The following is a 21163-nucleotide window of genomic DNA, read 5'->3' as shown; positions in this document are numbered from 1 at the left end:
GGTTTAGAGGCTCATTGAGGTCAACTGACAAAATTGGGTTTGAGAAAAGACAAGAACATTTATCACTTGTTTAATTATTATTCCTAGGGTGTGCCTTCCTGCCTCCACTTTTTTTTTTTCTGGTAAAAGAGCTTTGAAAAGCTCACTTTGGCAAGCAACAGGATGGGTGATTAGGTTGTGGAGATCATGAATATACAGCCACTGAGCAAATAGAAAAAAGTAAAATCAAAAGACTCACTGTTGGGTGAGTGGGTACTTACGCCTAAAAATAAGATTCCCCTTGACAGCATCACAACAGAATAAAAGGGTCAGCATCAAAATAAGGGCTTCCCTGGTGGCGCAGTGGTTGAGAGTCCGCCTGCCAAGGCGGGGGGTGCAGGTTCGTGCCCCGGTCCGGAAGCATCCCGCATGCCGCGGAGCGGCTGGGCCCGTGGGCCGTGGCCGGTGGGACTGCGCGTCCGGAGCCTGTGCTCCGCAGCGGGAGAGGCCGCGGCAGTGAGAGGCCCGCGTACCGCCAAAAAATAAATAAATAAGCTGTGCATGAAGGGAGTGTGCTGTGGAAAACAAAGACTTCTTTTAACCATTTTACGGAGTTACGATTGACATACAAAAAGTTGTACGTATTTAGTGTGTGCACCTTGATGAGCTTGGCGGTAAGTGTACACCTGTGAAACCGTCCTCACAATCCATGCTGTAATCGTATCCACCACCTCCTACATATCCCTCCCACCCTCTTTATTATTTACTATTATTTCTGTGCGTATGTGACGAGAACACTAAACGTAAGATTCACCCTCTTAGCGAATTTTTAGATACACAGTGTCAGCAACTAGAAGTACGGTAGATCGCTAGAATATTCATTTTGCATAACTGAAACTTTGCACACTTTGACTCATACCTCCCCATTCCCCCCAGTCCCTGGCAATGACCATTCTACTCTCTGTTTCTGTGGCTTCAACTTTTTTAGATTCCACGATCATGCAGTGTTCGTCTTTCTGTATCTGACTTATTTCACTCAGCATCGTGTCCTCCAGGTTCATCCATGCTGTCACACATGGTAGGATTTCCTTTTTAAAGGCTGAATAATATTCCCTTGTACATACATACTAGCATTTTCTTCATTCTTCTGTCAGTGGACACTTAGGCCTCCTCTGCGTCTTGGCTCTTGTGAATAATGTTGCAATGAACATGAGAGTTCAGGTGTCTCTTTGAGATCCTGATTTCAATTCCTTTCGATATTTACCCAGAAGGTGAACTGGTCATCATGTGATAGTTCTACTGTTAATTTTTTGAGGAACCTCCATACTGTCTTTTGCAGTGGCTGTATATATTCTCACCCACAATGTATGAGGGTTTCCTTTTCTCCACATCCTAACACTTATCTTTTTTTTTTTTTTTTGATAACAGCCACCATAATTGGCATGAGGTGATAGCTCATTGCTGTTTTGATTTGTATTTCCCTAATGTGTAGTGATGTCGCCCACTTGAATGTCCTCTTTGGAGAAATGTCTTAACAGTTCTTTTGCCCATTTTTTAATCTCGTTAGGACAGAGACTTGTGTCCAGTTCAGGAAAATGCCCTATGGGAGGAGTGTGGGTCTTAAATGGTTTTTAAAAAAACAGAGAATGGGAAAATAAGAGGTCCAGGAGGGGGGCAACTTAGCGCAGAGGTCAATGGCTGAACCTGTTGCTGGCCTCGACTGCTGCAGGGATCTTGTTTGGTTTGATTTGTCTGCTTCTTTGTTTGTTTAATGAGATGCTGAACGTGTCTGATGAGGAATCAGGTTGCAGAAAGATGGACTTTGTAGTAATAAGAACACCATCTGGTCCATGGGAGGAGGCGAGCATTGCCCCTCATGACATTGTCGCCTTGGAAGGCGCTGGAGCCTCCCCAGAGCAGGGTGCAGAGAAGGGCAGGGGGCAGAGCTGGGCTTGGGGAAGTTGGCATCCTGGCTGATGTGAGAGGAAGAGCCCAGACAGGACACCGGTGTGGGCAGGAAGGCAGTCCCAGGGCACCACACAGGGCACAGCTTATCTGAAGAATGGAGAACATTTTCCTGAATTTCTCACATAGTCTTCAACAGGTACCACTATGATAGGATTCGAGAGCCCTCAGAACTTTGGCAACGCAAACCCCAGGTACATGTTCTCTCGTTCCTTGACCGCAAGATGTGCTAAAAATGGCCATTTCCTGAGCTCTCCGGCTCCACGCCCCTCTGTACCGGGCACTGTCCTGCTGTGTAAAAAGACCATCAGATTTTATGCCTCCGCGGCCTCTGAGAGCAGTCTCTGCCTTGCAAACGCAGGCACTCGTTGAAGCCAGTGCTTGCTCCAGTAGGGAGCTTCGTGGGGCTGGAAATGTGGGGTAAGACCTCCGCGTTGCTCGTTTCTCTCTCTCTCTCTCTCTCTCTCTCTCTTTGCTCCCTCACATTAGTCATCATTATTCCTTGGAACCTGCTTTAACTTGCATTTTCTCACCGGAGTCGTGTGGGAGTTGTTCAAGAGAGCAAGCCTCCCCTTCCCCCGCAGCCGGCCAGCCACCCGCTTTGGGGTTGGGTCGGGTGCGGCCCCAGAGCCAGGCCTCATCTCTGGAGAGGCCGCACGTGCCATGGGCCCGGTTAGCAGCCCTCCAGAAGAGGGAGTGATGAAATGCATGCTTTGCTGTGAGCTGAGGGGGGCTTGTATCAGGCATCAGCGAAGATGCCAGGTGTGATTTCTCGGGACGCTGAACATATCTTCCCTTAACCTGAAAGCCTCGTGCTGTTCCAAGAAAAATGTTCAGAACGCTTGCAGGTGGTGAAAGTGCCGCTTTGCTTCTGTTTCAGGTGCTAAACCTGCCCCCGGGATCTGCTTCGAGAGAGTCAACTCTGCAGGCGACCCTTACGGCAACTGCGGCAAAGACTCCAAGAGCTCCTTCGCCAAGTGCGAGATGAGGTGGGGTCCGCCTCCTGACCGCGCCGTGGCTTTGAACTTCCCAGATCACTTAGGGCTGCTTCCAGACGTTCCCTCTTTGAGCACTGTCTGTTCTTGCCTTTCCAGAGATGCTAAATGTGGAAAAATCCAGTGTCAAGGAGGTGCCAGCCGACCAGTCATCGGTACAAATGCCGTTTCCATAGAAACGAATATCCCCCTGCAGGAAGGAGGTCGGATTCTGTGCCGTGGGACCCACGTGTACTTGGGCGATGACATGCCGGACCCAGGGCTTGTGCTTGCCGGCACAAAGTGTGCAGATGGAAAAGTAAGACCCATATGCTCCCTTGCATCACAAATGTAAGTCTGGAAGGGGGCCCACTGAGAAACGTCCTGTTGGAGAACTGAGTTACAGGGTTGGTTTGTTTTCCTAAATCCGCTTCTCAGAATGTTGCCTCTGAAATTCCGTTCTTTGCACCTAGAAGAAAAAGTCAATAAATCCTAGATCCTGGTCTGACCATTGAGATGCAGATTTGGGAAAATCAAGCTTGTTTTCTCAGCTCTTTAGTGTTAATAAGTCATGTCTACACTCTGGATGTTATGAGAGTTTCCAGCCAGGAAATTACGCTGGAAGGGAACACAGCAACATATTATATTGTTTTTGGAAATGTGGTTTGGGTTTTTGGCACGGTGGGGACTTGTTCTCACCTGGACAGAATGGGAAGTCAGATGTAGTTTCAGAGAACCCCATACAGGGACAGGAGAGGGGAAGAGACGGGATAAGCTTAAAGCCAAAGGGTGTTCTTTTGGAGATCAGGGGGAAAGGTAGACTGAGATACTGGGGGTTGGGAGGCGGGCAGTTAGAAGTAAAGTCCAAAACGAAAAAAAAAATTTTTTGAGATTTTTATATTCTGCCACATTGTTTTTTCCCACCAAACTTTCTCATCGGACTGAATGGTAGCAAGTTAATAAAACACTTTAGGAAAGAAGATGCTTTTATTAGGCTCCTCCTTTTCAAAATGATTATGAAATCATTACTGACGTGGAGGTCACAGAGCAGAAAGGAAAGGTGCTGAGTCATCTCCTGTAGCAGAGTCCCCGTATGGGGGTCTCTGAGACTACATCTGACTTCCCATTCTGTCCAGGTGAGAACAAGTCCCCACCAGGACAGGAGTTCCCTCCACTCCACCCCCCCCCCCTTCCCCCATACACCACAAATGCTTTTATCCTTAAGGAAACAGGATGATAAGTGAAACATGTTATACATTCTGGGTGTCTCCTTAACCACACCCATTCGCTTATATTCAAGCCTTGACATTAGACTGACACCATTTAAACTGTGGTCTGAATAGCTAAGGCCAGGTGCCTCTGAACACTGAAATTCCAAGGACTCAATTTATCAGTGAGCTTTCCCCTTCATGTGCAGGATTCAATGTGCTTTGATCTCCTGCCTGCAGAACACTAGTTCTCTGAAAGCCGTCCTTAGCCTAGCCCGTGGGTTGGGGGAGGGCAGCACCCATATGCTGTGATTCTGCCTGGGGTCCTGCTGTGTTCATTGCAACCCCAGACGATTTCCTTTCTTAGCTGGCACGTGACGGTCCCCTTGGCCAAGATTCCCACCAGCCCTGAGAGCTGCTTGGACCAGCACGTTTTTTCAAAGGGCGTTCATCTTGCCTCAGATAAACTGCTGGGGTCAGATGGTGAATGTCTCATAGGAAGGTCCTATTTGATTAAAAACGCTTCTGTAATCTAAAAATTAGACTTTTCTCCCTTTGACTCCACTAATTTGTAACATCTTATGGGAGATAAAGAACCCGATCCCTTGAGTCTGGACTGTATTTTGCACCTTTGAAGTAAGACCAAACTCTTTCGACCGGCCCAGTACCATTTAGCGAATTGTCGAGAAATACAAGGGAAGCGTCTGTTTTACTCTGCTGAGCATTTCTGTTGATGCTTTATGTCATCGACGATAGTACTTATCAGTCGGTATTTTGGAAAATTTCCCATATTTTAATATCTCCCTTACCAGATTCAAGGATTCTTGGAGTCTTTGAGTCTGCATAGGGCCAGGTAAAGGACTCGTCTCTTTTGTTCTCTCCTACATCTTTTAATGGAGGGGGGAAATGCTGCAATATGTAGATTGCATTGCAAGCTCTAAACAAAAATCATGAGAAAGTCAGTTACCCTAATTGCAGGACTGACCAAAACCATATAAAATGCCATGAAGATAGACGACTTCCATAGTGTCCACATTGATGTGAGTCTTGAAATGGGCTGAGTTTGGAGGCAGGCATCAGGATCCATATCCGGGTCCAAGGCAAAGTGCATTATTCATATTAAATGAAAGATGGTCTTCCCCAAGCTTTCCTTTGCTTTCTCTTCTTTCTTTTCTTTCTTTTTTTTTAAAAATTTTTATTGGAGTATAGTTGATTTACAATGTTTTGTTAGTTTCAGGTGTACGGCAAAGTGAATCAGTTATGCATATATCCACTCTCGTTTAGATTCTTTTCTCATATAGGTCATTACAGAGTATTGAGTAGAGTTCCCTGTGCTGTACAGTAGGTTCTTGTTAGTTATCTGTTTTATATATAGTAGTGTGTATATGTCAGTCCCAATCTCCCAATTTATCTCTCTCCTCCTTAACCCCTGGTAACCATACATTTGTTTTCTACATCTGTGACTCTATTTCTATTTTGTGGGTGAGTTCATTTGTACCTTTTTTTTAGATTCCACATATAAACAATATCATGATATTTGTCTCTCTCTGTCTGACTTACTTCATTCAATACGACAGTCTCTAGGTTCATCGTGTTTCTGCAAATGGCATTATTTTGTTCTTTTATATGGCTGAGTAGCATCCCATTGTATGTATGTACCACGTCTTCTTTTTCCATTCCTCTGTTCTTAAACACACAGCTAGATGCACGTGCGTGTGGTCGTAGACAGACTGAGATATTTGCTGTGTTTCCCTCCTCTCCAGATTTGCCTCAATCGTCGGTGTCAGAACGTAAGTGTCTTCGGTGTTCACGAATGTGCGGTGCAATGCCACGGCAGAGGGGTGAGTAGGTGAACTGCCTTTGTATAGCCGGCCCACAGCAAGTTCAGCACTAAATCATTCCTTTGTAAAGGATTTTTGCCATCTATAACTTTGTAAAAATATAGCAGTCAGTGTCTCCTCAGTATTTTCTTCTGAAGACATTCATTTTCTTCGACCTTTACGTAGCATAAGAAATGGGATTTTTATTTAACAAAGAAAATCAGATTGAGTGATAATTATCTTTTAAATTAACATTCTGGATTCTTTTTTAAAAGGGACTTTGTCATCTTCAAAGTGATTTTAACATTAACCTTCCGTCATGAAGAGTTTTTCATTAGCGTTTCAAACAGAGCTGTCCCTCCTACAGCCAAGATTCAGAATATGTGTCTGAACTGAAATACTTCCAAAAGGAATTAAAACAAAGAAGACAGAACGTACCGACCACATGTTCTTGAAATCACATACAATGGGTGTCAACTGAAGAAGGCTGTTATTTTAGTTCAGAGAATTTTTTGGGGGGTGGGGGAAGAGGATTCGAATTGTTTAAAACCTAGTTTATTTTTTCTGATGGGCTTAATTATTTCCAGTGGAATCATATTAATTTGACTAGCTCTGCCAGTGGTTCATTGGTTTTTCTGAAACCTTTTCTACGGATATTGTGCTCCAAATTCTATTTTTAAAATAGACACTCACCAATGATTGTAACGTAGAATCACGGAGGTTTCCATAAAATTACTCTTGGGCTGTAACCATAAAGGATTGCAGTGTCACCTCAGACGGGTTTGTTGATGGTGAGTGTAGCTGACTGTCAGTATAAAATGGAATCTTTGGATGTCTCCACTGGATCATAGATTTCTTTCTAACGACTGGAGGAAATGACCTAGCGCAGCCTTACTATTTGCCTGATGAAGCAGTCCAGGCCCCAGTGGGGATAGTGACACGTCCAAGGTTACATGACCAGTTAGTAGCAAGGCTGTGTCAGGGACCCTGGACTCCTCCCTCTCCAACATCCACACGCTGGAGAGGCCATGACTTGGGAACAAGTAAGGACCCCAGTCCTTCCCTCGCGAGGCCGGGCTCACCAGCAGCGCCTCCAAGTGGGGTGTTAGGGCTGTAATCTCTCTGCCACAAGCTGCCAGGAGGGCACATGACTGTGATTGGCGGCAGGAGAGACCAGGGCGGGCAGGACAGTGCCTGAGCCCCAGCAGCAGCATCTCTGAGGAAGCAGGCAGGACACGCAGACTCAAGGCAACGTGGGCTGTGCCGCACGGTAGTTACTTCTGCTCAGCGTCAGCTTCATAGAAACACGCTTTCTCACTTATCGTAGGCTTTCCTGACTGTTGGCCTTCTTGTTGGAAGTATCTGGGGCAGGTGGTTGATTCAGAAAACAAGAGTCTGTGAAAGCAGGGGAACATCACAAGTGAGAGAAATGCCCGGAACATTTATCGTGTCTTAAAATATAAAAGTGGGGCTTCCCTGGTGGCGCAGTGGTTGAGAGCCCGCCTACCGATGCAGGGGACACGGGTTCGTGCCCCGGTCCGGGAGGATCCCACATGCCGCGGAGCGGCTGGGCCCGTGAGCCATGGCCGCTGGGCCTGCGCGTCTGGAGCCTGTGCTCCGCAGCGGGAGGGGCCACAACAGTGAGAGGCCCGCGTACCGCAAAAAAAAAAAAAAAAAAAAAAAAAAAATATAGAAGTGTGTGTTTGGCTTCATGCCGCATCCGTAGCTCGGCCCTGACTTCAGGACACAAATTATCCAAAGTGCGCCATCTGTGACGTACCGTTTGTTTCTCTAAGCGGAAGGGAGACACTCAACGAGCAACCTTCCTGTCTTTTGCGGCTTTTCCTGATCATTTGTCAGTTGTTCCGCCCATTGTCAAAAGTTCTTTTTAGTGACTTGCATTTACCCGGCGTTCCCAAAGCGTTCAGCCTTATTGTCACAGAAATAATTCTCTCTTGCTTTCACACTCGTACTCCACTGGTTCCGGTCGTAGTTCCGCAAATTCCATGTGTGACAGCCTCCCCGAGCCTCCCATCTGAAGGTGCCCGGGGTTGTCGGGCCCGTGATGCCCAAGGGCATGGATTCCATGTCCCTGAAGCAGGGGCCCCTCCTTACCACGGAGAGGGCTTCTCATCTCGGCCAGATCAGGAGGGTTTCCTGGATTTAAAAAGAGGGACATGGAGATGGAGAAGAAAAAGGGGTTGAAGGGAGCGGGTGAGCCCTAACTGCCTCCATCCTTCTCTCAGTCGCTGCTGATGTAACAACAGCACATTATGTTAATCCACAGCCTTGGGCTCTGGGCTCACCTGTGTGGTGCGGGGTTTAGGGTTTATCCTCACAGCCGCATGTACGGAGTCTGACTGTATCGGTGGGATGGGGGCTCTGACCACAGGGCCTTTGCTTTGCTCTCGGGCTCAATTAGGGCTCAGAGACTTAGCGCTGCCCCAGGGGGACGTGCGTCCTAACCCTGCTTCCCTCTTGGTGTCTTTCTCCTCTGCTGCCCGAAAGGTGTGTAACAATAGGAAGAACTGTCACTGCGAGGCCCACTGGGCCCCTCCCTTCTGTGACAAGTTTGGCTTTGGAGGAAGCAAGGACAGCGGCCCCATCCGGCAAGCAGGTTAGTGGTGACGGCGCGTCCCAGGGAGTGGGCTGAGCTCCTGGGGGCAGTGGGAAGCCAGGCCCTTGGGGGATCCTTCCAAGCGAGACTGAGGGCTCACCAGCCGTCGGGCAGGTGCACAGCCGGAAACCCACTGAGGACCCCACGCAGACCTCACACAGCCCGAGGCCTCTCTGTTTCCAGACCCTCTCTAGTCGTTGCCTCATCTTTGCAGAGACTCGTCGCTCTGCTTTACTCAGAGGCTGAGTTCGCCGGGTCTTAGCCTGTGACCTTTTCTTAGCTAGGGTCGTTCTACCGCAGACTGCCAAGTGGGTATGAACTTCATTGTCGGATCAAAGGAATTTGTCAAGGCCAGCCTCGGTGTACGAGGGCTAAGAGGTGTGAAGTCAAATGCCTTTTAAAGCTCTTGCTAGAAAGACACCCTCCTCTTCATAAAGGGACGAGTCCCAGCAGCAGCAGCAGAGATAGCAACAGCTTCTCTTTGCTGAGCTGCTGTTACCTGCCGTGCTTCACGTTTTATATGCATTAGCTCATCGAATCCTTCTTTCCTTACAAGGGACCCGAGGTTCAGGGAAGTTAAGTAACTTTCACAGAGTCACACAGCTAAGACGGAGGCACAGTCTACCCGTGAAGAAGCCCCTAAGGGTGGCTGTGCTGGGACTGTCAGTTCTTTCCTCCTCAAAGACGTTGAGAAGTGGTCTGCTAGCGCAGGACCGTCTTCTCGGAGCTCTTGTCAGCCAGTTGAGGGGCAGGCCTGAGTGATGCCCACTTTAAAGTGAAAGTGCAGAGAGCCCACCGCGAGGTGGGGGAGGGGGGTGTGGGCAGGCGGGAATGTCCCGCGCACACTTGTGCTGCCACCTCGGTGCCCACCTGAGCCCCTGGACGCTCAGACTGTGGCTAACGCCACTACGGAGGACGTCATACGTCCTGAGTCCCGCTGTGACTGGAAGGGTTGAATCTGTGGCTTGGCTACTGTTTCCATGACAACAGACACAACACTGCTCTACAGGACCAGGCAGGGGGCACAGGGCCAGGAGGGAGAGACCCTCTGGGCAGGCACATCTGGAGAAACAGTGTTGTGAGGAATGGAGGTGAGCTCCTGGGCACCCTTCTGCTTAGGGACGGACGTGTCTCAACACTGCTCCCGAGACCGGCCCCGCAGCAAGTGGAAAAAGGGCCCCAAGGTCTTTTCCTCTTAGCACACATCCATCCCGGGGGTAATAAGCCAGGCCTGGCCCAGCGTCCCCGCCTTGATGGCTGGCCTCTTGCTGCAACGTAGTCAATTTTCTAATTGGCCATCAAGAGGTTATTGTTAAAAAAATAGCATTTTACTTTTTAATGCATCGGGGACCCTGCCACCTGTTCCATCCTCCGCATTCAAGTGAGCCAGGTGGCACTCGAGGAATTGCACAGGATGGCGGGAGACAGGCCACGTGCTCTGGGTCCCTTTTTGGTGTGGACACCAGGGGGACTCAGGTTTCGGGGTTTCCTAAACTTGGGGCGAACCCACAGAGTTGCCAATTCTTCGTTGTACCAAGTAAGAATATTTTAAAAATGCAAACAACTGAAGAGCCGGACTCATCCACCGTTGCCGTCGTATCATAAAAGAAAGTAAGTGTACACTCCTCCCCCCGAAACGCCTACAAAAGAGAGGCCACGAGAAGCCGGCTGATGGCTGCAAGGGGCATAGCCGCGCCCTGGGCCTCAGGGCCCCCAGTCCGCCTGCCTGCGGCCCAGAAGTTCATGACGCAAGTATTTCTCCAGCATCTGCCAGGCACCAGCCGCTCCTCCGGGTCCTGGGAGACGCTCGGTGGGCACAGCGCGGACGAGAAGCAGTGATGGGCGGGGTGACAGTGAGACTCAGGGAGGTGGGCCACGGGGCAGGCTCGATGGGACGCGGCGCCTGCACTGGAGGCGGGGATGGCACTGCCTGGGGTTCTGGCTTGAGCGGCTCGTGGAGACAGGCAGCCTGGGGGGCAGGGGGAGCGAGCTCAGTGTGCGGCCCAGTCAGTGGTTGACTGATAACTCGTCATTTTAAGACGTAGGGATTTGGAAGTATGGAACTAGAAAGTATGGCTGAAGCATGTTGCTCACTTTTTAACGAGCTGTGTTAAGAGACAACAGAATCCTCACCAGAAGCACCTGCGGCCGCCAGCCCACGGTCTCGAAAGAGGGACATCTGGGCCAGGAGACCAGAGCAAGGCTTTTCCAGTAACACAAGTGAATCAAGACGGTCCCGTGTTGATTGTCTGCCTTAGACTCAGACACATCCCTCTTAGGACTCGTCAGCTGGGGACGAAGTCCAGAAACAGAGAGGGTGTGAAGGCTTTCTCCCCCCGGGTGGGAGCTGCTGCTACTCTGGTTCCCAGCCAGCTGGATGTCGTGGTTGGAGGTGGGGTGGGAGAGCCCTGGTAACAGAAGCCACCTCCACAGCTGTCACCAGCAGCCCGAAAGGACTGCAGGGCACCTACCAGGGGGCACACAGACTGATGGCTGCTGGCAGGAGAACAGAGACAAATGAATTGAGACCTGTGCTCTCAAGGAATTCACCGCCCTGGTGAAACTGCAAATACAGCTCCTCCAAATCCGGGCATTTAGAGCCCTCCCCAGACGGCCCTTGACCGCAGCTGCAGTTAGAAACCAGCGGGATGGTTTGATTTTCCCTTCCTTTCCACACCCTTGAAGAGTCTTCGTGTCTCTGCACTAAACAAAATGGGATCATATCACAGAAAGGGGGGATGTTTCCTTAGATAAACTAAACAGCATCCTCCCAGAGAAAGGGGTTTGCCCCCCACCCACAGGCTGAGTTGTTTTTTTTTTTTTTTTTTTTTGTGGGGACACAGGCTGAGTTTTTAAGTCCCTAACATAACGAAACAGAACCCAAGGGCATTTAAACTGAGTTTGCTTTTTCACCTTCTAATTTGATGATATCCAGAAGTAAGGTCTTGGTCTAAAAAAAAAAAAAAAATACAAAAAACAAAAATAAAACAGACGCCAACACCGAAGAATGAGAGAAGGAAAGAGCCTGCAGGAGTATGTTTGTAATGGGGGCTGGGAAGATTTCAGGTTGGGGACCACTTTAATTCTGATGGGATTCCAGTGACAGCTCCCTGTTACTTTCTCCACCATTCCCCTGCTGTTGTCATGCCTGGGGGGCCCGTGTGACCAGAGAGATGGTCCCACTGGCCAGACTGTATTCCCATTTAGCAAGTTCCAGACTTGTCAGAAATGAATACTGACGGGGCAGATTGCACCTCAGACACGACCTGTGAAGTGACACTAATTTATCAGTGCACCATCCAGGGATTTACTCACTCCATTTCTGGTCCTTCCTTCAAAGTTCATTTTGCCGTAAATGTCACAGTTTGATACTCCCCATCTTTTAGTTATATGCCTCCTCCTCTGAGTCAAATGCGCTTTGTTTCAGGTAACCAAGGTTTAACGATAGGAATCCTGGTGACCATCCTGTGTCTTCTTGCTGCTGGATTTGTGGTTTATCTGAAAAGGAAGACATTGATACGACTGCTGTTTACAGATAAGAAAACCACCATTGAAAAGCTAAGGTACCCTGGGTTAGGGTCATCTTTTCAAGAAATGGCATTTGAAAGAATGTGCGATGGGCTGCTTCGCACTGTGTTTCCGTAGCAAAGAAGAGGTCAGATTTTCTGTTGGTTTTGGTGTTTTAACATTTCTGCCAGACCAGCTGCCCCCTTCACTTTCCCTTCAAACTATTTGCAGTTTATTACATAAATAAGCAGGGTGTTGATGAATTCCGCTGGTGTATTTTTCCCACCCTTACGTTGGTACTTTTTACAAGGTGGAATATTAAAACATTTTTATCACACGGGGTAGCTTTCGATCCAAATATATTCCAGGACATCATCACTAAAATGCCAGCTTCACGCGAAATGTCTCCCAGGCATCCCAAGCTGTGTGCCTTAGATTATAAGAACGAATTTAACAGAACAATGGCTTGGGAGGACGAAACTCAGTATTTATGTTTTAATCTTGTAAGAGTGTTAGATAACTTTTCTCTTGCATGTTTACCACACTAAGTTAAAAGAAGTGAATTGCATTTTGCGTGTCCCTGTGAACAAAACAGAAAAAGTCAAGTCAGGCAGTGGGGACAGCGCCCTCACCAAGCGTGTCTGGGATTGCATTGCAGGTGTGTGCGCCCTTCCCGGCCGTCCAGTGGCTCCCAGCCTAGTCAGGCTCACCTTACCCACCTCAGCAAAGGGCCGATAAGGAAGCCGCCACCTTCCAACACACCTAAGGTGAGTTTTGAACAAACATAAGGAGCGAGGCTTCCCTGGGGGCGCAGTGGTTGAGAGTCCGCCTGCCGATGCAGGGGACACGGGTTCGTGCCCCGGTCCGGGAAGACCCCACATGCCGTGGAGTGGCTGGGCCCGTGAGCCACGGCTGCTGAGCCTGCGCGTCCGGAGCCTGTGCTCCGCAACGGGAGAGGACACAGCAGTGAGAGGCCTGCGTACCGCAAAAAAAGCAGGTTTTTCAAGAAGAGCTTGAGCAGGAGTAGACCCTGCAGCCTCTTGCTGTGAGACACCGGGTCAGCACCCTCGGGACCACAGGGGCTTCCCGAGGTGACGGCTGGCACTGGAAGAGGCTCACGGTGCCAGGTCCCATGGAGACCATGTGCCCTGTGGGACATGCTACATAGTCATCATCCCTCCAGTCACCCAGGTGGCCACGGTCCTAGGAGGCCCACCGGGTATGCTGACCAGGCAGGCTCCTGCAGCGGGACCCCTTCTGAGATTTGAGAATGCCACTGACTGGGTTTGGGAGAGCTTCTGCGGCCCGCTGCTACTCCCAGGGTATTTCTGAGAGTTACACTGACCCCTTGGTCAGGCCCGTTTTGCTCCGGCCCTGGGCTGTAGAAGCTCTGTCCAACCTATGGCTTCAAAGAGCTGGACCCTCAAACCAAAGTACCTCATGGTTCCCTACTGTCTCTTCACTTTCCTGCTACCTCGGTGAATTATGACGAGTGTTCACTCTGATATTTAGGCTCCCCCACCAAGTGTTTTTGATGTACCTATGGGTTGGGTTCCAAAGGGGAGACAGCTGTTCCTAATAAGTATTATCACCTTTCACCCCTAACCATGGGAGACAGGACAAACAGCTTCATTTGCAAGAGCCAAAAATGCAGTTTTATCTTGAAGAGTCAAAAACCAGAAATTACCCAAATATCAATGAACAGGTAAAAGGGTAAACACACGTCGGTATATTTACACCGTGGAATGCTACTCAGAATTAGAAAAAATGAGCTATTGATACACACTACATCTTGGATAAATCTCAAAGTAATTATGATGAGTGAAAGAAGCCAGACCAAAAATGATGATTTCGTTTATATAAAATTCTAGAAAATGCAAACCAATTTATAGTGACAGAAATCGGATCAATAGTTGCTGGGAGAAGGAGAAAGGGGGGGGCGGTGGGAGGGAAGGATGATGGGCTGATGGATATGTCCACCACTTTACTTACTGTGATGGTTTCATGGGTGTGACTCTATGTCAAAATTTACCAAATTGTACATTTTAAATATATGCAATTAATAGTCAATGAAACCTCAATAAAGCTATTTATAGAAAGGAAGAAAAAAGGGAGGCAGGGAGGGGCAGGGGGCACGAGACCCACACTGCATCCGTTCTCATCTGTCGCTAAAAACAAGGCCACCAGGCAGGAGACGGTCCTCCAGACCCAGACCCTCACCTCCGCCCCGATGCTCCTTCCCCAGGAGTTTTCCTCAGTTCTCATCGAGCCTTGTGCACACTGAACTACGTCTCATTTTCACAAGTCCTTTGGAATTTCCTTAAGATCTGGTCTGTGTCTTCATGTGTGTTGGTGCTTCCTAAGGTTGCCTTGCACCTACTTGTTAACGAATTAAACCCGTTTTTAAACAATTAGATAGAAAGCAACCCCACTATTCCAGGTTTGGGGGTAGGGGAGGGTGGTTTGTTAGAATCCGGAAGCTGACATCAATAATTATAGATTCCCTCTGCTGTAATCCCTTGATTTCTTCCCCTCCTCCACCTGCCCTCCCCCTGCAACTAGAGCAGATGAGTTAGCACTGCTTGTCCCTCCAGGGATTACACAGTAACGACCACATCATGGCTCTTTGCTCTGACCCCGCAGGACAATCCCAGGAGATTGCCGCAGTGTCAGCATGTGGACATCAGCAGACCCCTCAAAGCCCTTGACGCCGCCCCTCTGCCCAGTTCTTCTCAGCGAGGACTCCCGCCCCTGCACCCGGCTCCTCGTGTGCCCTGCGTCCCTGCCAGACCCCTGCCGGCCAACCCTGCACTCAGACAGGCCCAGGTACGCCCTCAGCTGTTAATTTGATGGCGGGTCATTCAGACCCAGACTCTGCTACTCGCTACAGTCTGAACTTGGGCGAGTTGCTTAAGTTCTCAGCACCTGTATGAAGTGGAGATAATTCAGCTCCTGAGATGGATAAAGAGGATCATCCAGGTAAAGCATTTAGGACAGTGCTTGGTGTCTAGTTATGGTGCAATATGTTTTAGTTATTATTAGGAATATTTTTATCTTTTCTATTCAGAATAGTGAGGGTGCCCATTCAACTTGTCATCTAGACCATGACACTTTTGAGAATGACAGGTGGCACTGTGAATAATGAGGCCTGGGCAATAAAACAGAGATGATCACTTTAGGAATGATAATGGGCATACTTTCTTACCTTTTTCACCTTCAAAAATTATTTACAAAAATGTTACCACCGATTTAGTTTCTCCATACCAGATGCAAGAGTGTATAAGACACTTTGTGTATATGACCTCATTTTTATGCTGTTTTTGGAAGTAACAGTTTGTTATGACATGAACAACAGGAAACTGGAGGTGGGGAAAAAAGTAAAAGCAACCAAATGAAAAGCACAAAGATATAATCACTGGTCATTTTTCATTGCTATCAATGTTATATTTTCTTCTATCAATTTTTGTTTACTTAAATGTCTATTTAACATAATTTAGATTATTCTATATGTATATTGATTTATATATATACTACTTCTTTGCCTTAAAGTCATTCCCATTTACCATGGCATTAAAAATTGTTTAAAATGTTATTTTATCGACAGCACTGTATGTGTATATAGAATACTTTTTTAAGTGCTTGCCAATTACTGGGCACGTTTGGATGTCTCCAATTTTTGCTATTATAAATAGCTCTCTTGTGAAGGTCTAGATAGATAAATTTTGGACCACTTTAATTATTCCCTTGGAGAGATTCCTAAGAGTGAAAATAAATACTGGTTGAAAAATGGTATAACCATTTTAAGCGTCTTAATGTATAAATTAAACATTTTTTCAGGATGGATACACACTTATATTCCCATACTAGTACAGAGCATACTAGTACTAAGTATTAACATTTCAAAGCTTTGCGCATTTGATACATAAAACAAAATATTTTTCTGTGTAGTAGTTCTATAAATTACTGAAAGGGATGTTGAAGTTTCCAACTATAAATGCGTCTCTTCTCGGCCATCAGTTTTTACTTCATGTGTTTTGAAGCTCTGTTGTTCGTGGTACAAAACAATTAGGATCATTGTGCCTTCATGGTGAATTGACCCTTTTATCATTATGTAATGTCCTTTAGCTCTGATGACTTTGTCCTAAAATCTACTTTATCTCACATAAATACATTCACCTCAGTTTTCTTTTGATTAGGGTTTGCAAGGTATGTGTTTTTCCATCTTTTTACTTTTAATCGACCTATGTCACTTTACTTGAAATGAGTTTCTCAGAGACAACATATAGTTGAGTCGTGTATTTCTTCATCTGTTCTGTCAGTCACTGTCTTTTAACTGATGTGTATAGACCATTTACTTTTAATGTAAGTATTGATATGTTAGAATTGAAGTCTACCATTTTAATGTTTTTATCATACTCCTCTTTCCTGACTTCCTGTGGGTTTGTTGAACATTTTTCACTATTCCATATTGATTCATTAGGAGTGTTTATATCGTCTGTCTGCACTTTTTTGTATGGCTGCCCTAGGGCAGGATTTCTCAACCTCAACAATGTTGGCAGTTGGGGCTGGATGACTGTTGTATGGGACTGACCCATGTATCATAGAATATTTAGCAGCGACTTGGTTTCTACCAACTATAGATGGCAGTAGCATGTGTAATCATGTCTCTAAACATTGCCAGATGTTCCCTGAGAGACAAAAGTCACCCCTGATTGAAAACTGCTTCTCTAAAGATTACAATATAGGTACATAATTTATCACAGTCTACTAGTATCAATATTTCATCACTTCAAGTGGAATGTAAAAACTTTACCTCCTTTTAGGTCCCTTTATCCCTCTGCCTTTAAGATATGGATGTCTTAAGTGTTACCTTTATGTAGTGAGAACCACTTCAGATGTTGTCATTTTTGCTTTCAAACATCAAGCATGATTTTTTTAAACTTAAGAAGAATGGTTTACAGTATCTACTCATATAGTCACCCTTCCCATTCTTTCTTCACTTCTGATGTTCCAGGTTTCTTTCTGTTATCATTTCCTTTCTGTCTGAAAAAACTTCCTTCAGCTATTCGAGTTAGCCATTCGAAAGCAGGTCTGCTGGTGACAAATTCTCTTAGTTTTTCTTCATCTGAAAATGTCTGTTTCACCTTTATTCCTGAAGAATATTTTCAATGGATATAGAATTCTGGGTTAACTGTTTTAGTCTTGCAACATTTGAAAACTGTTGTTCTGCTTCCTTCTGGTCTTTATGGTGATGAGAAATCCACTGAAAAATTCCATCCACAGTCTCTGTTCCAGGGAAGAGATGAGGTCTGTTATTGCAAGGAGGGATGGAAAGCAGGGCTCTGCCAGCCCCAGGATGTGGTGCCCAGTGGGGACAGCAGGGCATGGCTTTTTCCTAGTGCCCACCCAGAGGTAGAGTAAGGTCAGGTATGGTCAAATGTTGCTCTTACTGGGTCACCCTTCTCCTGTTCTTTTAGCTAAAGATAGCAGGCTTTCCTCCGGCTTGTGTGTGTGTGTGTGTGTGTGTGTGTGTGTGTGTGTGTATTGCTACTGGCATTTCCAGATGGGGGCCTCTCCAGAGCCCAGGCCAAGATATAAAGGAGGGGAAAACAAAAACAAGGGCTCACTACTGGGTCGTTCCTTGAGTTCTGAGGTCCCTAGCCAGTCCATTTACTTTCCTGCAACTTTTAGAGTGTCAGCTGCTTTATGAATTTTCTCCAGGATTTTTTGTTATAATTTTCAGGAGGAATAGGGTGAAATGTGCTTATTCCATCTTGTCCAGATCTCATTTCTTTTTGCATTTCTTTTGATTGCCAGGACACTTAAACTGCTTTTTGTATATCTATTAACAAATGGTGTGCTGGTAAATTGGCTGTCCAAAAAAAAAGCCTTGATTTGTAGGTAACTTCTCTGCTGTAAAAACTCCCCCATGATCAATTTCAAGTTATTAACGTGATGTCACTGAACAAGAAGTAGAGAATCAGCTGACATGAGCCCGTTACAGCTAGCTCCAGCATACAGCTGCCATTAACTGTATTTGTTCTGTAAGTTGTCTGTTCCCATCCTTTGCCTATTTTTTTCTCTGTGAGAGTTTTTCTTTCTGATTTGTTAGTTTTTTTTTAACACCTTTATTGGAGTATCATTGCTTTACAATGGTGTGTTCGTTTCTGCTGTATAACAAAGTGAATCAGCTGTACATACACGTACGTCCCCATGTCTCCTCCCTCTTGTTACAGTTCATTTGCTTAATGGGTTAAGAATATTTACCCTTTTCCAGTAATTTACTGTAAACATCTCCCTAATTTGTCTTTCAGTTTTATTTATTTATGCTATTTTTTGGTATAAAAGAAATTCCAGTTTTTAATATTTAATTTATTAATCTTTGGTGAATTCGCCCATTCCTTTTGTGCTTACGAAGTCCTCTCCCATTTCAGTCAGTTAAGATCCACCTATAACTTCTGTTTATGTTGTTGTCTATTGACCATTCTGTCAACATTGGTTTTTGAACCTGTCTTGGATTTACATGGGTGGAAGGGGTGGGCACCTTCTAAACTTTTCTGGACTTATTCGAGAATCTGATGAAGGCTATGAACCGTCAGAAGATGCACCACTACTCAATATTTTGTATGCAAATTTCAGATAGTCACAGAGCCCACAAGCCACTTCCCCAAGGATTCCCTGGTACTGAGGCTTTTCCTGTCTCTGTTTAAGCCGCTTGCCTGTGTACCATGTGAAACTAGGACTGTCTCTAATAGGAAGGATATTTCTACTTGCTGGTGTCATTTTTCCTACCAGCAGTGAATGCCTACAGAAGCGACGCCTCCAAGAGTTCCTTTAAAGCAGGCCCCGAAAAAGGTCTTCATTCTGTTTTATGAAACTGAGGAAACGTTACCCTTTAAACATTAGTAACTGAAAAATCCACACTTCTCACTCCAGGCTGGTGTCTGTCTGTCTGGAGCTTTTCCGAGACATACGATACGGATTAAGCTCGCACTTTCCCTCCCATTACACAGAGGGAACTGGCATTAATTCCATGCAAGTGCGGTGCCTATTCGGAGGTGGCTCTGGTTTGGCAACGCGGAGTGAATCCACTGACACTTTGTACTTTAGCATTACTAGTACCCTGTCCCACATGACATGACAGACACACGGCTACATGGCCAGCCCTGCTTTGTTCATCCAGACTTACCATCTACACTTTCTGGACGGAAAATGCTATCATAAACACCACAGTAGTGGTCAGCCTCACATCTGAAGGGTAAGTTAGCTCTTTATAGAAAATGTTTGATCTTTCCATCAAATGTTCTGTGTGATTTCTAAAAATCAAGGACAGTTGAATCAACTCCTTCTCTTGTCCACAAATGGGCCTTTCTGGGCTACCATTTCCTTCTTGGGGAAATGAGCCTTGGAACTCAAGCTTCTCAAACTAACTCCTCAGCCTTGATGGAGGAAACGAACTTTCATTTCCTTTTCATCCTGTCAGCTCTTTTAGAGGAAAATAATTCAGTGTATTCATCTAGCTTTTAGCTGACTGCTGCCAAGTTCTCCTGAACCACAGCCTGAGCATGAAAGGCAAAGTGTGGGCTTGAGAAATGGCTAGAAAAATGATGAAAAAAATAAGAGGTCACAGGGGTGTGTGGGCACCTACAATTGTGTGCATAGGCAGGGAGCATGATAGACTATCTTTGCTCTGCTTGGCATTGCATTGGCCCTTGCCTTACCTTGTATATTAGGTTAGCAATCCACCAGGAATGGGCACTTAAATGAGGAGATCAGACAAACCAGCATCCATTTCCATCTTATAAGCCATGACAGAAGCACCAGGGGAGGTCTTCTGCACTGACAGCTGCTGGATAGAGCGTTTATCTCAGGCTCTGGAAGGGAAAGAGGAGGAAAGGAAAACAGGGCAAGTTCCAGGAGTGGCTACAGAAGGTTTCCAGAGGGTTTTGAGAGGCTTTCTGATGATGGTTAATCTTAAGGTATTTTAGGTGTTTTTTCTCTGATTAAAAAAGTGTTCAAAATCATCCAGTTTTGTACCCCAGAAAAGTCAATTTTACTGTATGATCGTTTTTTAAAGAGTAATGTATAATAAGGGGAGGAAATACACAGGCACACCGAACACGTGTCTTGAGCAGAATTTTGGAGGGGCATCTTCGGGCAGCAGGCTTGAGCTCTGATGCCCAGGTAGCGGGAGAGATGGGGGCACGTGAGCTCAAGAGCTGTGCTTTATAGAGCGAAAGGATCACTTTCTCTCACCCCAGACATCGTTTGTAAAGTCAACCGACTTGACTTCCGGGAGGAAAGGGGGCCCAAGAAGCACTGGGAGAGCCAGCGACTCTAGGAGAAATAACATTGAACACCGAGTTTTACATTTCCCTTTTCTGCCCGTACATCCCCAAACCTCAGCGCAGGGGGCTAACCAGCGTGGCCTCGTGCCGGTCTTGAGTTGGTCGGCAGATGAAGGAGAGGCTGCAGTCTCACCAGGGGCATGTGTGCAGGGGGAGGACGGCCTCCTGCAGAGTCAGGCCTGAGCTGCGGGGAGAGGACCCAGACAGCAGCCTGGAGGAGCACAGGGTGGGAGGTGGCAGGCGCAGCCGCCCGACACAGACACCACCCAGGGACCTTGATACCATCACACAAGAGAGGGTCTCAGGTTACTAAACATGAATTTAAAAATAAGTGTGACTCAAAAGACTAGAAAATGTGAAGACATTCAGGTGACATTCTTACCCACCAACACCGGGGTGCCTAACTCTATTCCCGGATGAGAAAAGGAAAGGATCGGGGACAAACTCTGGGAGTTTCGTTAAATTCCTAGGATGTGGCAAACTGAAATCCTTTACGTAGTTTATTATAATTAATAGGCTTCATTCATTCATTTAAAGTTTAAATAAAAACACGTTCAGTGTCACATCTACGAAATAGACTTCCCTGCTCACAGAATTATGTCTAGAGAAGGCTGTGCTAAGAAGTTGGAGATCAAAACAGTTTTCTGCTGTCAGTCTGAAATGTGCCATGATTCTAATGGGAGTGTAAGTGGCACCTTCAACCCATAGATGGGCCATTCTTCTAACACGTAAAAATCGCATGAAA

General features: G+C 46.5%; 1 protein-coding gene across 1 annotated transcript in view; it reads left to right on the top strand.

Annotated features, from left to right (window-relative positions):
• The window catches only part of ADAM12 (ADAM metallopeptidase domain 12), a 408492-nt gene that overhangs the window by 356227 nt on the left and 31102 nt on the right, over positions 1-21163 (top strand). Inside the window, exons 15-21 of the mRNA XM_032607298.1 lie at positions 2825-2933; positions 3039-3237; positions 5890-5967; positions 8455-8563; positions 11991-12126; positions 12729-12837; positions 14714-14896. Coding sequence (XP_032463189.1) covers positions 2825-2933; positions 3039-3237; positions 5890-5967; positions 8455-8563; positions 11991-12126; positions 12729-12837; positions 14714-14896 — 923 coding nt within the window. The remainder of the gene's footprint in view (positions 1-2824; positions 2934-3038; positions 3238-5889; positions 5968-8454; positions 8564-11990; positions 12127-12728; positions 12838-14713; positions 14897-21163) is intronic.

The sequence above is a fragment of the Phocoena sinus genome, chromosome 16 (genome assembly GCF_008692025.1).
Source record: "Phocoena sinus isolate mPhoSin1 chromosome 16, mPhoSin1.pri, whole genome shotgun sequence".
NCBI lineage: Eukaryota > Metazoa > Chordata > Mammalia > Artiodactyla > Phocoenidae > Phocoena > Phocoena sinus.
Note: the sequence above shows the minus strand (reverse complement) of the source record. Positions and strands in the feature narration are given on the sequence as shown.